General features: G+C 35.2%; 1 protein-coding gene across 1 annotated transcript; it reads right to left on the bottom strand.

Annotated features, from left to right (window-relative positions):
• Window positions 1-691: 691 nt before the first annotated feature.
• Window positions 692-15,363, bottom strand: LOC144971612 (ATPase ASNA1 homolog). The gene is made up of 8 exons (XM_078912688.1): window positions 15,212-15,363; window positions 9,208-9,355; window positions 8,052-8,106; window positions 6,770-6,863; window positions 5,721-5,871; window positions 4,961-5,068; window positions 3,281-3,481; window positions 692-2,881 (listed from the first exon to the last, which is right to left on the bottom strand). Exons 1-8 carry the CDS (start codon window positions 15,337-15,339, stop codon window positions 2,759-2,761), a joined length of 1,008 nt encoding a protein of 335 aa, XP_078768814.1. The 5' UTR covers window positions 15,340-15,363; the 3' UTR covers window positions 692-2,758.
• Window positions 15,364-15,377: the final 14 nt, after the last annotated feature.

Below are 15,377 nucleotides of genomic sequence, written 5' to 3'. Positions count from 1 at the left end.
TGGCCAGATAACTCATTGCAAAAAGTGGCAGGTTGTGAGTTTTTGCCAAGATGAGGTGTCATTTAGTTTGTTTGTTTTTAAGGGTTTTACGGCGCTTGCAACACATTAAGGTCATATCAGCGCCAGTAAAAAGGAAGAAAATGGGATAGCAAAAAGTTCTAGAATTACGTTTAATGCACCCGAGAAAAGGTAAGACAAAGGGGAATAGGTTCAAATAGGGAACAGATGTAGATTCCAAGAGCACACCGTCAAAGTACTTAGTTTGAGATCACCCAAAAGTCTCATCCACACACAAGCACACAAGGTCCGGTCCCAACCAAAAGGAACACACTCAAACGTTTACAAATCATATAATATAATATGTAAACTAAACATAATACAGTACATAACAGAGAGATGATTTACAAGGAAAAAAATATCATCTCACAAAACTATAACTATAGGACAAAACCTAAGTAATCTCATTCCAAGACAATGACAGGAAACAATTGGAAAACGGTTATGGGGGGATAGAAGACACAGCATGTACCTCCCTGCCCACTATGGGAGGTCAGGATCCCCACCCAGGAGGTGTCATTTAAATCAACCGATATTTGAAGTTGAAGAAAGAGATTTTTTGGTCAAACGTTGAAATACAAGTTTTTCCAGAGTTTGGCAATGAAAGAAATGAATGAGATCTGCAAAACGCTGGGATATTTCAGTCAGTTTCATTTAATCAAAAATCAAAATCAAATACAAAGAGGGACAATTTCACTTTTCATCACAAACAGTTTCATTTCGTAACATTTATATTTCAGGGGGTTCACAACTTGTCACACTTTTAGGTCATTCATCAGCACCAGTTGTTTGTTTGTTTATTTATAAGGGTTTTACAGCATTTTGACAATTTTAGGTCATCTCAGCGCCAGTAAAAAGGGGAAAAAAAAGGAAGATGATAGAGGAGAAAAGATGGGGATCTGAAGATAAAACAACCAAGTAATCTCATTCCAAGACAAAACAGAAAGCAAGTTGGAAAACAGATATAAGGGGGATAGAAGACACAGTAAGTGAAAGTGACCTTCCTGCCCATCATGGGAAGTCAAAGGACCCCACACAGAAACTATTTACTATAGTAGTACACATCAGAGACATGATCTACAAGGAGAAATATATTATCTCTCAGAAAAGGTGCAAAACATTTGATTGTCTCCCTCCCAGCGAAGGTTCCCTGCCAGGACCACGAAAAAACCCAAACAGAGTAATTTCAATCCTGAACAAAGACAGACATCAACATGGAAAGGGGGACCAGATCTGGGGGATAGAAGACACAGCAGTGGACCTCTCTGCCTGCCCATCATTAGAAGTATGAACCCCCCCCCCCCCCCCACCCCCTCAGTCAAACCACTGACATTCGTCTGCACACAAAACACAAACATCCAAGAAATCATACTACAGGTCTCACACCACATCACGTGACGATACAGTGGAATCCACATAAACCCAACACTCATAAAGTCAACTTCTGCTTAAAGTCAACACGTCTTGTTGGTCCCAAACGTTCTGTTCTTTATCTACGTGTGTTCCATTCATAATGGATATAGTCAACATTGCTGTAAGTCAACCCAATCTTTCTGGTCAGACAGAGTTGGTTTTATCAGAATCCACTGTATTTATTGCTCATTACCAGTAACTCTCACTTTACACTATTTTGGCTACAATAGGCTTCACAAAGATCTTTTTATGACAATTATCACAGTGCAGACCTGACTTATAGGAAAAGAAACAGAATTTTTAAAATTTTGTTAATTGAGAACAAAACGATCTATTCACATTAGATAATTAGATGATTTTATCTCATAGTGATGGCTGTGTAATAAATGTCATGAAATTCTTCCAATTTCCAATTAAGGCGATCAGCTGGTCAGTGTTGACTCAAAGTGGACAAAAGACTAACAAGGTCGAAGTCACCAGAAAATTTAGCCAGAAGAATGGAGACGGTTAAGAACGATAACTCCAATGAAACTTGGTTGTTTACTTCAGTGATTTGAGTTATCCCTCACTGATTTATCTCTCAAGTTCATGTTACCATCAAGTGGCTATTTGCATCTCCCCCCCACCCCCTGTCTTTTTTATCTTCTAGAATTTTTTTCACACTCCCCTGAAGCTTATTCCCACCCCCATCTCCTTTTTAGTAAATTTCAGCTCACGACACATGCTGTTCAGAAATACATTCTCTATGCTGTGGCTGTTATTTTACGCACCGTATATATGATTGGAAAAAAAACAAACCATTTTATACATCACATCTCGCCTGGACTAGATCAGAAAAACCCAAAATGTGCAACCCCCCCACCCCCCCTCCTGCTTCAATGGACTGATCAAATTGCAGCCCCCCCCCCCCCCCGTTATTTGGTCAATATTCCCACCCCTTCCCTCCTTCTATTTGATACACTGGAGTACGACCAGAAAGATAGAGACCAAATGAAAGCAAAAGAGATGAAGAAGAGACAACTTTGATATCTCCTGAAGCGATAGAATATTATTTGAAATATTGAAAGAATAAAACTAAAGTAAAACTAAAATATAAATAAAGTAGCATCCAAAATTTACCACAACCACTTTTCCCCACCTCCTAAATAATAAATAATCCAAAATCCACGGAAAGATAAAATCCATTAATAAAGACGAATTGCAAACTCCCTTCCTCTCTCCGTGCCACAATGCAGCTCATAGTCATAAACTCAATCACACAATAATTTAGAATTCCCATTCGACTTCATTAATCCGGTTTGTACGGCGTCATCAGATTGGCTGAAAAGTCCTTTATCTTATCCACACCTCTCAATTCCTCCGTCAATAATGGCAATTTGACCACGTGGAAATCTTCGTACAAATCGTCAATCTGAAAGAAAAAAAAAAAAGCAAAGTGAAGAGGTCAAATGTCAAAATGACTTGATATAAATGTCAGAGAGAAAACATGGATGACAGTTTGGTTAACACAAGAGCCAATCGGCCTGTTCATATCTGGACGTGGCCTGCCTTCTACCTTTCTTCTTCTTGAGCCTCGATACGTAAAGTTTTCAACCTTTCCCTGTTACTCTCTCTCTACTGTTGAGCAAGGGTATTTTTATTCTACCATCATCATAACTATCATATACTGGACAAGATTCTATTGACCAAAGAATCACAGCCCAATCTTCACGGTATCTTGATCATCGAATTCCCTGAAATAAAAACAAGCTGTCATTCCAAAGACTAGACAACGGGCACAGAGAATGAAATAAATCAAATCTTCACCAACCTGGTCGATATACTTGGCCTGTATTTTATTTCTGGCCTCACAAAGCTTGCATGGCTTCTCTCCCTTTTTCAAAAAGTTAAGTTGATTGACGACGATGTTGTGAGTGTCGATTCCAAATTGAGTGAGTTCTTGGATCAGCCTCTCAGTCTCGTACAGGGACAAAAACTCGGCTATGCACACGCATACAAAGGTGGTTTGGTCCTGGAGAAAATGATAAGCAAAATAAACACAAACTATAAAAACAAAAACTGAACTTGATTCCAATTAGAATCATTTCATTTCAAAACATCAGAGCATATTTACAATGAGCACACTTGAAATAAATTGATGGAAATATGAAATACATGTCCGTGTCGATATTTTCCCTTCAGATTGCCACCTAACTTTTTTCTTTTTTTTTTTGCCTAGGGAGTTTTTTAAGGCACGCTCTACTCATTAACTCAGACCACCCTAGTAACAAATGGTAAACATTTCTGTAATACTAGACCAAATAAACAATGCTACATACAACCTTTTGTAGATAATCTTTTTACCGTTGTTGACGACCAGACCACCGATACGTGTTCAAGATCGACTTTGCTATGATGGACGTGGAACTGAGCGGTAGCCTGTATAACTTTTATGGAAAAAAGCCTTTTCCCCCGTTAAAACTGCGGTAACTTAAGAAAAATATTGTGATCAAATTGCTGTCAAATCAAAATGCCTCTTATTTCTTCCATTTCCGTGTCCATTAATTGACACCAAATTTCTGTGATAATAACGGATGATCCGTAAAGGAAGGCAGGTATTGTTAATGTGACCGTCCCCAGTACGAGATGAGAACCCAAGCAACCAGAATTCTTGCAGTAAAATCTACAAGACAAACCATTCCAACAAATTTGTAAAACATCTGCTTGAGAATTATTCATGACTTAAAACAAAACATTTTTTGGATTAAAAATGAGTGGAAATAGGACTTGATGAAATTTTCGTTGAAATAGACGACACAAATTCTAAGTCAGGTATCAGATTAAAAGATGGTTACTGTTTCGTTAATTGCTTCAGAAATTGGGGATAAATCATGGCTTTATGAGCTCCAACTGAAATCTAACACCAGTTCAAATAAATATTTATTTGTCATTGTTCATTTTAAAATTAACTTCTTGAAACAAAGTAAGAATTATGTCATTGTAACTCGCTGTGAGCCTGCATAATACATTGGGATAAACTGCCCTTAACAAATGTACATTATTATTATTATAGTTAATATCATGATAATGATTATTATTATTATCATTATTATTATTATTAACATTATTATTATTATTATTATCATCATTATTATTATGATTAACATTATTCTTCTTCTCCTTCTTCTTCTTATTATTATTATTTTTATATCATTATTATTTTTATATTATTATTATTATTAACATGATTATTATTATTATTTTTATATTATAATTATTATTATTATTATTATTCTCAGTTTTATTAATACTCTACTTTTATCTTTATTTCTTTTCACATGAAAGTGCTTTGTGATACGGGCAATAAGGGCAACTTTTTGTCTCCCAGTGAAACGCCAGGCTGTGATAACCTGGCACAAATGATGCATGAAATGTCATTTTAAATCGTAGAGAAAATAGAAAAAAAAAATCATTCAAGTATAAAAAGACTGTAATAATACTCATCCCGTACGGCGTCTTTAAATTGTTGATTGACTTGTTTGATGGTGTCCAGCATGTCCTCAAACTTGCTGGACATTTGGTCTGCATTCAGATCCTGCATCCCCATCAGACCAGCCATCTGATACAGAGAGAGACAGAGAGCAGAGAGAGAGAGAGAGAGAGAGAGAGAGAGAGAGAGAGACAGAGAGAGAGAGAGAGAGAGAGAGAGAGAGAGAGAGAGAGAGAGAGAGAGAGAGAGAGAGAGAGAGAGAGAGAGACAGACTTAATATCAATCGTGTATTTTGAATCAGAATTGTTTATTCTTAACCAAAAACTTATCTACGACTACAAATTACAAGCATAAGCTTGTCTCTGAACAAAAACACAAACAAAAAAAAACAAAAACAAAGCAAACTTTTCCAACGTTTTATTCAGTAACATAATGCAGTGCTTAGAAAGTTATAAACATTTTACACACATATAGTGATTATGTAGATATAATTTATTCTTGAATTTCCCATCCATCTTGGATCAAATCTAACACTGGTTCACCAAAAGGTTACTTTTCCAAATTAACAAAAGAAAGCAGACCCCTCCCCCCCCCAAAAAAAAAAAAACAACAAAAAAATCCCGAAAAACGTGTGATTTTTTTTGTTAATTCATCAAATTTTAAAATAAATCACAAAAGGCTAATTGAGTCACTTTTCCTCTAGATCTGATTAAAAAAAACAAGAGAGTGATGAACTGACGTGAAATTAAAATAAAAATCTATAAATAACTCAAGTCCCAACCTGACTGATAAAAGGACTGATTTGATTCTTGAGTTTCATCAATTTCCCAAGACCTTTCTCGATGACGGACGGGAATGACAGAAGACGCAAAGTGTGGCCAGTCGGGGCCGTGTCAAAAACCACCACTGAAAAGTTCATATTTTTTACCAGTCTGAAAAGTTAAAAACCAAAAGAAAAATCCATTGAAAACGGTGCGGAAATTATCGATCATATTTGAAAGAATTTTACAACATTTGATAAAAGTAAAAGTCATCCTTCAGAGCCTTTAGGGCCATGGAGCCAGAGTTTATCCCAGTGTCTATAGCACTTGCTTGCGACCCATTGGATAGGACACTAGTATATCGCAAAGTAATTTCCACCAGGTCTAAGAGACCCAGCTACCCATTCACTGCTGAGTAGCCGTGGGTGGGGGGGGGTCAGATCAAAATCTCGACTGCACCCAGGATCAATCTGGGTCCCTTTGCACGTGAAGGGAGTGCCCTACCAACTGAGCTATTGGTAACATTTGATTAATTACTGATAAATTCTGACAATTTAAAAAATGACAACTAAATTGGTCTTCGGCACATTTTCAGAAAAAAAAAAAAAAAGAAAAAAGCATTTCAGTTCATGCTCCAACTCTGTCCATTTTGAAAATGTGAGCTATACAAATGCTCATTATTGATGTCACCCTTATTATTTCATTACTTAACCCAATCCGATATATGGCAACACACTAAACATTGTCAAAGACAGACTGATTGTGTGGCGATGTGGTCTTGTGGTATGACACTCGCTTTCGGATCGGAAGGTCCTGGGCGCATAGTTGAATCCTTGGAGAAGGCTCTTTACTCACATTCTCTCACCATACTCAGGTGTAAAATGAGTACCTGGCCTTTAACAGCATTGTCTCTGTCCGAAGTAATATCGCCTAACAGGCGTCATGTCCCGTCCTAAATGTTAAATGTTGCTGTTGGCCAGGGACCCCTTGTATAACGCTTTGAGCACGTTTAGTGGACATTGCGCTATATAAAAGCTCATAAAATTTTTTTTTTATTTCCAAGACTTGCCTCATAACCTCAGCAAAACTCATGGCTTCGTCAATTCCTGGAAAAGCCCCCAACAGTTCCTGTACAACACCTTTTCCCATCGACATCATATCGGCTGGGGACAATTAGATCAATAAAACCATAACAATGATAATAACAACAATAATAATAAAAATAAAAATAATAATAATAATAATAATAATAATAATAATAATAACAATAATAATAATAATTTTTAAAATAACAATAATAATAATTAAAAAAAATAAAAAAATAAAAATAATAATAAAAATGATAACACTAATAATAATAATTTAAAAAACAACAATAATAATAAATTTTTAAAATAAATAAACAAAAATAATAAATAATAACAATAATAATAATTTTAAAAAATAAATAAATAAAAATAATAAATATAATAATAATAATAATAATAATAATAATAATAATAAATATAATAATAATAATAATAATAATAATAATAATAATAATAATAATAATAATAATACTAATAATAATAATAATAATAATTATTATAATTTTTAAAATAACAATAATAATAATTTTAAAAAATTAATAAATAAAAATAATAATAATAATAACAATTGATTATAAAAAATAACAATAACAATTAATTAGTCTAAAATACCATCTTATTCACCTTTAACATAAAAAGTCAGTTTGACACAGCTGCCCTACAGAACACACGAGGCCCTTAATTGGTGTCAGAAGACACGCACCACATTTGTATTGTGTTTACATTTGGTATGAGAACAAACCAAATAAACATCACAATCACATCATCTGTCACTCACTCAGTAAATATTTCTATCGATGTTCAAACTGTCACAAACTTAAAAGTTATGATAAACTAATAACCATCATTTGACATTTACAATATTTGTAACCTATTGCATTGCTTCAACCACAACAACCATCTTGTATAAAAAGTAGAATTTCAGAGGGGTTTGTCCTATGGAGCCTGAATTTATCCCAGTATCATCTATAGCAATGCTATTGCTTGTTACCCTTTGGATAGGATGCTAGTCTAGCGTAAAGTACTTTTCACCAGATCTAACAGATCCAGCTACCCAATCACTGCTGGGTGGACAAGAAAGAAAAAATCTCAACTGTAGTTGGCTTGTGAAGTGAGTGCTCTATCAACTGAACTATCAGAAGCCCCTAACCAACTTGTATAACGAAACAAAATCAAATGCAGGATTTTGAATTTAAAAAAAAAACAGTGTCCTTTACTTATCAAAATACGAATGTTTGAAATTTAACTGATTGAATGCCAGACCTTGTTCGTAGTACTCGTCTGGCAGCTCTGAAAATCCCAGGTTTGGATCAATCTCCTGCAAAAGAAATCAAAACATAAAAATGAGATGTGAAATAAATTGAATGTTCAATCTAAAATGATGACGGTATTCATAGATCTCTGATGCACTGGATGATTAAGGTAGAAAAGTAAAAAACCAAACAGAAAAAAGTAATCACATTATTAAATACAGTTGAAGAATGGTTTTCCAAATCTGCCTAACTCAGTTTTTCCCATTTTAAGATATTGAGGATTATTTCCCCTAAAATTTCTCATCCGGCCTATAATTTTATCATATTTATACATCAAATTCACACAAATCTAGGGAAATTACTATGCCAGTTGATGCTTAAAATAAAGATTACGTTTAAATTTATCTGGATGGAAAATCTAAAAAAAATAGAAAAATCGACTTAACGAGTTTTGGTAAACCAGCCTTCAGTTGAAGCCTGCGACTGTAACGTCCTGATGAACATTTTCCACAGATTTATCAATATCACTTAATTCTGGAATATTTTTGTAGCAAATGTTATGAAAACATTCTTTTAGCATAGCCTTTTGTACACATCCTTCCAAATGTAAACATGTCTCCACACATGACATGGAGGTAATAATATTAATATATAAACACGCCCAAGATGTAATCATGTCCACACACAAGTAACGTTGATGCCATTAAAGACGGAAGACAAAATTTTGGAAAAACATCGCAAAGAAACCCTCTGCAATGAAAATGTCTGCAGCCATGTTCCAGTCAAAAAAAAATCAGTTGCTGAATCTGTGAATGGGAATAATTTCTATGTATCAACGTTGTTCCATTTCAGCTGCTTCCACTGTAGTAGGCAGATAACTCACTCAATCCTAGATATTTTTGCTACTTTTCAAAATTGGAAAAAATGTTTTAAAAAGGAGCATGTACATAGATTGTTTTATTCAACTATCACTACATGTATAATGAAAAACATTAGCTTTGAACTACATCTATAATTTGTCTCAGAAAAATGAAATAAATAAAGAGGCATGGGATAAAAGTAACCCTGGTTATAGACAGATATATAGTCAGTGTTCGGGTTGAGTGAGTTAAACTGTACTTAATAAAACAGTGACAATTTTATTCAGGAAATCTCCATGGACTTACCATTGCGTAGAGGTTGTCAAAACCTTTGACTGCTGACGGTACCTTGGAAAACTTTTGACTAAAGGCATCTGAGATATTATGGGCTGGATCTGTCGATATGATTAACACAGATTCCCGAGCCTTAGCCAATTGGACAGACAAACAACAACTGTGGAAGGAATTTCAAAAACTTGATATTAACATGTGAGAAACAAGAAAATAAAGAAAACCTAAAACATAAACATAAACTTAAACTAGACAGAAAAAAATATCGTAATCATGCAGATGACTAAATCAATTTTAAGTGGTCAGCGAGCTGACCAATTGTGTAGTGACCCAGGAGCTAGCTGACCAATTGTGTAGTGACCCAGGAGCTAGCTGACCAATTGTGTAGTGACCCAGGAGCTAGCTGACCAATTGTGTTGTGACCCAGGAGCTAGCTGATCAATTGTGTAGTGACCCAGGAGCTAGCTGACCAATTAATTGTGTAGTGACCCAGGAGCTAGCTGACCAATTAATTGTGTAGTGACACAGGAGCTAGCTGACCAATTAATTGTGTAGTGACCCAGGAGCTAGCTGACCAATTAATTGTGTAGTGACTCATGAGCTAGCTGACCAATTAATTGTGTAGTGACACAGGAGCTAGCAGACCAATTAATTGTGTAGTTACCCAGGAGCTAGCTGACCAATTGTGTAGTGACACAGGAGCTAGCTGACCAATTAATTGTGTAGTGACCCAGGAGCGAGCTGACCAATTGTGTAGTGACCCAGTGCTAGCTGACCAATTGTGTAGTGACCCAGGGGCTAGCTGACCAATTGTCTAGTGACCCAGCAATGAGCTGACCAATTGTGTAGTGACCCAGGAATGGTCAAAATACTTGTTTTGAGATATTTATGTTTTGTAAAACAATTGTACAGCATGCAGTGTTTTCTGAACATCTTGCAGTTCATGTCATCAATTAATATTAAGATGAGAGAGAGAGAGAGAGAGAGAGAGAGAGAGAGAGAGAGAGAGAGAGAGAGAGAGAGAAGGGGGGGGGGGTGAAGAAGGGAGGGATGTACCTTGAAAAAATAATGAACAGATTTTATTCAGCCCATGTTTGCATCAGACTATTTCAATTGTAATATATTCTCTGAAACGGGACAATCTTTTTATACATCAATGTATTTAAAATTGAAGACAACTAATATTGTGATTTCTAAAACAACTGAAATTGTAATCACGCCATGTCAGCTTGGACTGCCAGGGTCAGTGTCATTCATTGGCTCCTAGTCATGTGACATCACATCAGGGGAATTCCCTTTTGCTACTTCAGTCAGCTGGGGCCAAGATTTGGCATAGAGACAAAATTCAAATGGTTTTATCAATAGATCATATATACTATATTATTGCAACGTCGAACGAAAAAAAAAAAAAAATATTATATAGTCATTTGAAAACTGAATTTCTATAATTAGGTGCCAAAACCCGAGCCATAGTTCCACTGTGATTGACAAGTGTCCAAACGCGATGACACGTTGGATCTTCCAATGGATTCATCCAACATAAAGGGTAAGCTACTTATTAAATACTTAGCCTAATTAGATATTAGAAAATATAATGTATTATTTCCAATGCTATGCCTTCTTCTTCTGTATTTATTGATTTTTAATTTGTTTTTTTGTTGTGAAGAAAAGACAGAAGAGAGATTGCAAGTTGTCAGCTGTCCAACACAAAAATTATTTCATTTTGATTTTTCCATTCTTTTTTTCGTTCTTCAATTTTATTAAATAGCGTTACTTCTTTTACTGCTGGAATGGTGGAGGGTAGGACCACTCATTAAAATGGCTGGCTGAAAAAAAACGATCTCTATTTCTCCGAATGGTTAAGGAAATATAAACTTGATCTCTAATTCTCAAATATGCTCGGCCAACCTAATGCTGAACTCTATTTTCCCGAATATTCTGTAAGATATGATAAAAGGGGAGGGGGGGAGGGAGGTGGAGGGGGGTTTGACCCACAATCGACCGAGGTGTTGGGCTTTGGGGAGACCATGATACGACATCAAAGAGAAAAGGTTGCTGGTACTTGGATGGTGGAAATGGTTAGGGGGTAGTGACAATCAGCATGGGATGTATACGCACGTGTGAAAGGGATTACACAAAAAAACCTTTCTCTGTAGCTTCCAAATGATTACGTATCCACGATAAATTTGAAAACCACATTGTTTGAATCAGCTTGCAAAAAGGAGAACATTTATCTTTGTTTCACAAAAATAGCGCTCAGAAATAACATTTTTTTCTAGTAGATTGATTTTGAAAAATATATTGCTCAAATTTTTGAATTTAATGATAGTATCTTTATTTTCCGGTCGATTTTCTTGATTTATATCTCATTTTCAATTCTCAAGGCGATGAGCACACTGATGTATCTCGTGTGATTCAAAAGCGTTTAAAACACTGAGTTGTTTGTTTTTTTAATTAATATATATATATGGGCAGGCGGCTTTGCATAAAGGTGGTGAGTGTTGTACATCAAAGAGTACCGCTGACCGATGGGTAAATAGTGGTTGTCTAACCCAAAAGCCCTGCCGACTCAACTGCAAGGTCTTGTATGTAATAGTTGCGTCACCATCTCAACGCTCAGGAATGAATTAGTGAGGCAGGACTCTCAGTATATATATAACTTGGTAATGTTACGGTTATACAGACTCCAATCTGAATAGCTTTTATGTTCAGGGGAAAGACAGAAGACAGAGATTGCAAGTTGTCAGCTGTCTAACACAAAAATAATTTTTATTTTTGCTTTGTTTCAGTTTTCATTTCTTTTTCTGTTCTTCAATTTTCTCTGTTTAAAAAAATCGATAATTTTTTTTTTTCTGGGTGGGGGAAATATCTAGCTCTAGAATGTGCTTCCTCCCAGTCCTTGTAGAAGTTGCAGAATGATGAAAAATGGCGCCAAACTCTCGCAAATAGGTAACCAAAAAAATTCATGAGAATGGAAACTGGAAACTGTTCGGAGAAAAAGTGTTAAGTTCATTCCTCCAAGCGTTCAGAGAAATGGTCACTTCGTTAATGTTTTGTACGGCTATGTGGTCTAGTAGTATGACACTCGCTTTCGGATTGGAAGTCCTGGGTTCGAGCATCGCGCTCGGCGCATATTCTAGTTTAGTCCTTGGAAAAAAGCTCTTTACTCACATTCTCTCACCGTACTCAAGTGTAAAATGAGTACTGGCCATTACAGCGTTGTCTTTGTCCGCAAAATTGTAATATCGACTAACAGGTGTTATGCCCCGTCCTACATGTTAAATGTTGCTGTTGACCAGGGACCCCTTGTAAAGCCCTTTGAGCACGTTTAGTGGATATTGTGCCATATAAAAGCTCAATTTTTTCATTTAAAAAAATTATAATGGACAATATTTTGCGTTAGTTTGAGAGTATTCCCATTACAATTCAATAATGAGCCCATAACAATTAGGGTTATCAGACCTGCAGATATGATATGTGCTTGTCGCAATGTACATATTATATCCCATCATTATTTTTTGAGAGTGAGACTCATCGCAATCTTTTTTTTCTTTTTAGACAACGTAAAAAAAATGGCTGCTACTGCTATTTATCTTGATCACTTGATCAACATTAAACTAAAACACATCTGATCTGGCCATTAAAATTAGGCTGTCATTATTCCCAGACGCCTGTCTGGGGATAATAAAAATTCGTTATCCCCAGACAGGTGTCTGGGGATAACCAATTTTTGTTATCCCCAGACGCATGTAGCAAGTGGGCAGAAAGATTTTATGCAAAATGCCAAACTAGGCGTGAAAAATACCAAATATTCTGGAAAAAATACTAGTGGTTGTGTCCCAAAACAGTTAATATATCAAGTGATATTTAACACAAGATGAAAGTAAATAGTGATCAAATGTCAAATCCAGCTCTTTTTAAAAAAATATTTTAAAGCAAATGGATCAATGAAATTTCTTTTGTTACTTTGATCTGAAAACGTCAAACTGGCAATTCGACTTTTTATTTTCAACCAGGAAGAAAGTTGTTAATCATCAAATCTGTTCATAGTCCACCAACCATTAAAATTTTCATTACCTACCTACCTGTTAACTTTATTGATCATCTCTTGTTTCTATAATTTGCTCATTCTGGCCACAATTTTGGGGGCGACCGGGAATAATTTTTATGTCGCGGACGAATTCCTAGGCCATGGTGTTATTCGCCCCAAAGCCCAAAACCCACACCTGCTATTTTCCTGTCTGCTTCGCACAAGACAATACAATTTAGTATCACACGTCCACAAAACTAGATCCAACAACATATTTTTATTCGAATCAGAGATGAAAATAACTACCAAAACAAGGAAGCAAAAATGGTGGAAATATGTTTAGCTCATATATGATGAATTTAAAATATTCCGATAGCGGTGTGAATAGGCAGCTCAGTGGGTAAGGCCACCTTTCATTTTACTCCTTTTAGCTGCACAGATTCGACCCAGTCGCGACCGACCCCCCCCCCCCCCCACTCATTTTTTTTTTTCTTTACTTTTCTTTCTTTCTTCCCAATTGATATTCATTGTTTTCACTTTTGTTACGAGTTCCGAGCAAGAGTTATTTTTTAATCAGTTGAATTTTTTATTTCTCCGATAATATTATTTCATTATTTAATTTGCTCTAGATCTATTATTGTTTTTTTTTGTTTTGGTCAATGATAATAATAATAATAATAATAATAATAATAATAATAATAATAATAATAATAATAATAATAATAATTGTAATATTTGTTATTATTATTACTATTACCATCATAATCATTATTATATTATTATCAATAATAGTATTATTTTTATTATTATTATTATTATTATTATTATTATTATTATTATTATTATTGTTAACACTATTCCCTGCTCCGAGGGAAATCTCTCTTTTTCTTTTTTTAAAAATATTTTGACCTAAACCTTAGAGTTTTTTGTTTGCTAAACCTTTATGTAAATGTTCCGTTTCTGAGCATGAATTTCTTAAATTGTTTTTATTTTTAAAACAATTATTGTTTTTATTTTTTAAAACAATTATTGTTTTTTTTCTCCTCTATCTGACCATTTGGTCGCTCTCTGAATATTTCTGTTTGTTTGCTTTTTAATTATTTATTCTTTTTAGACACTATTTGAGATCGGAGTGGGGACGAATATATTTGCTAGAAACTAGAAAAAAAAAAAACAAGAGAGAGAGAGAGAGAGAGAGAGAGAGAGAGAGAGAGAGAGAGAGAGAGAGAGAGAGATAGTTCAATAATAATAAAAAAAAAAAGAGGTGGGGGGAGGATGGGTGGGACATTTATCCTTTTCAACGTTCTGTAAAAAGAAGACGGAATTTAAAAAAAAAAAAAAAAAAGTTACGTTACCAGGATTCGAACCCACAACGTCGATTATGGTCAAACTTCCAGGGCAGACCACTAAACCATTCGGCCATGACACCCACTTCGAAGTCGACGCATATTGTGTATATGTAGTAACAACTGATTTTAATGTTGGTTAATTTTATGTTTTTATAGATATTTTATTAACTTTCCTTATTTCTATGTGCATCTGGAAACATTCCATATTCTGGAATGTGGATAATTGTTTAAAAGAGCGGAGTTTCAAATATGCGTCTGGGGATAATGAAAATTCGTTATCCCCAGACAGGTGTCTGGGGATAACAAATTTTTATTATCCCCAGACAGGTGTCTGGGGATAATCACAGCGTTAAAATTACTCCGCTAGGCAGGGGCCACTTTTTTAAAAAAAACGAAAATACTTAAATTTCAACCTCGAATGTCACTAACTTCAAGCTGGGATGTACGAGTAAAAATGGGATAACAATATTTTTTTTTAAAGAATGGAAGACCACATTCAAATCCAGTCTGTCTCAGGTCAGAGTCAGCAGAGATTCTGAGTCAGTCCAGAATAATCTGTCTGCTGTTGTTGATGTTGTCACTCATACTGATGATGCTCTCTCCTCGTTAAAAACATTAATAAGCCAACTCGCATGATTACCTTGTAGTTGTCTTTCCTACTCCTCCTTTTCCACCAACAAATATCCATCTTAAGGTTTTTTGATCAACGATATTTTTTAACGTTGGTTCATAAACCACTACCTCGTCATCTTCCTGAACACCTGCCATTTTGTATACAAAGGACGATTACTCTCTTTTTCAACACA

Source organism: Berghia stephanieae, chromosome 1, assembly GCF_034508935.2.
Source record: "Berghia stephanieae isolate SIO BIC M18660-M18661 chromosome 1, UCSD_Bste_1.3, whole genome shotgun sequence".
NCBI lineage: Eukaryota > Metazoa > Mollusca > Gastropoda > Nudibranchia > Aeolidiidae > Berghia > Berghia stephanieae.
The sequence above is the reverse complement of the archived record's forward strand: the minus strand, read 5'-3'. Positions and strand labels throughout refer to the sequence as shown.

What these genes read in the sequence shown, in the direction of transcription:
- LOC144971612 (XM_078912688.1), bottom strand. Translation starts at nt 15,339, where the DNA reads ATGGCAGGTGTTCAGGAAGATGACGAGGTAGTGGTTTATGAACCAACG. An exon ending in AGTTTTGCTGAGGTTATGAG is followed by an intron (nt 5,872 to 6,769) that starts GCAAGTCTTGGA and finishes TTAACTTTTCAG; the next exon opens with ACTGGTAAAAAATATGAACT. An exon ending in AGGCCAAGTATATCGACCAG is followed by an intron (nt 2,882 to 3,280) that starts GTTGGTGAAGAT and finishes TTTTTCTTTCAG; the next exon opens with ATTGACGATTTGTACGAAGA.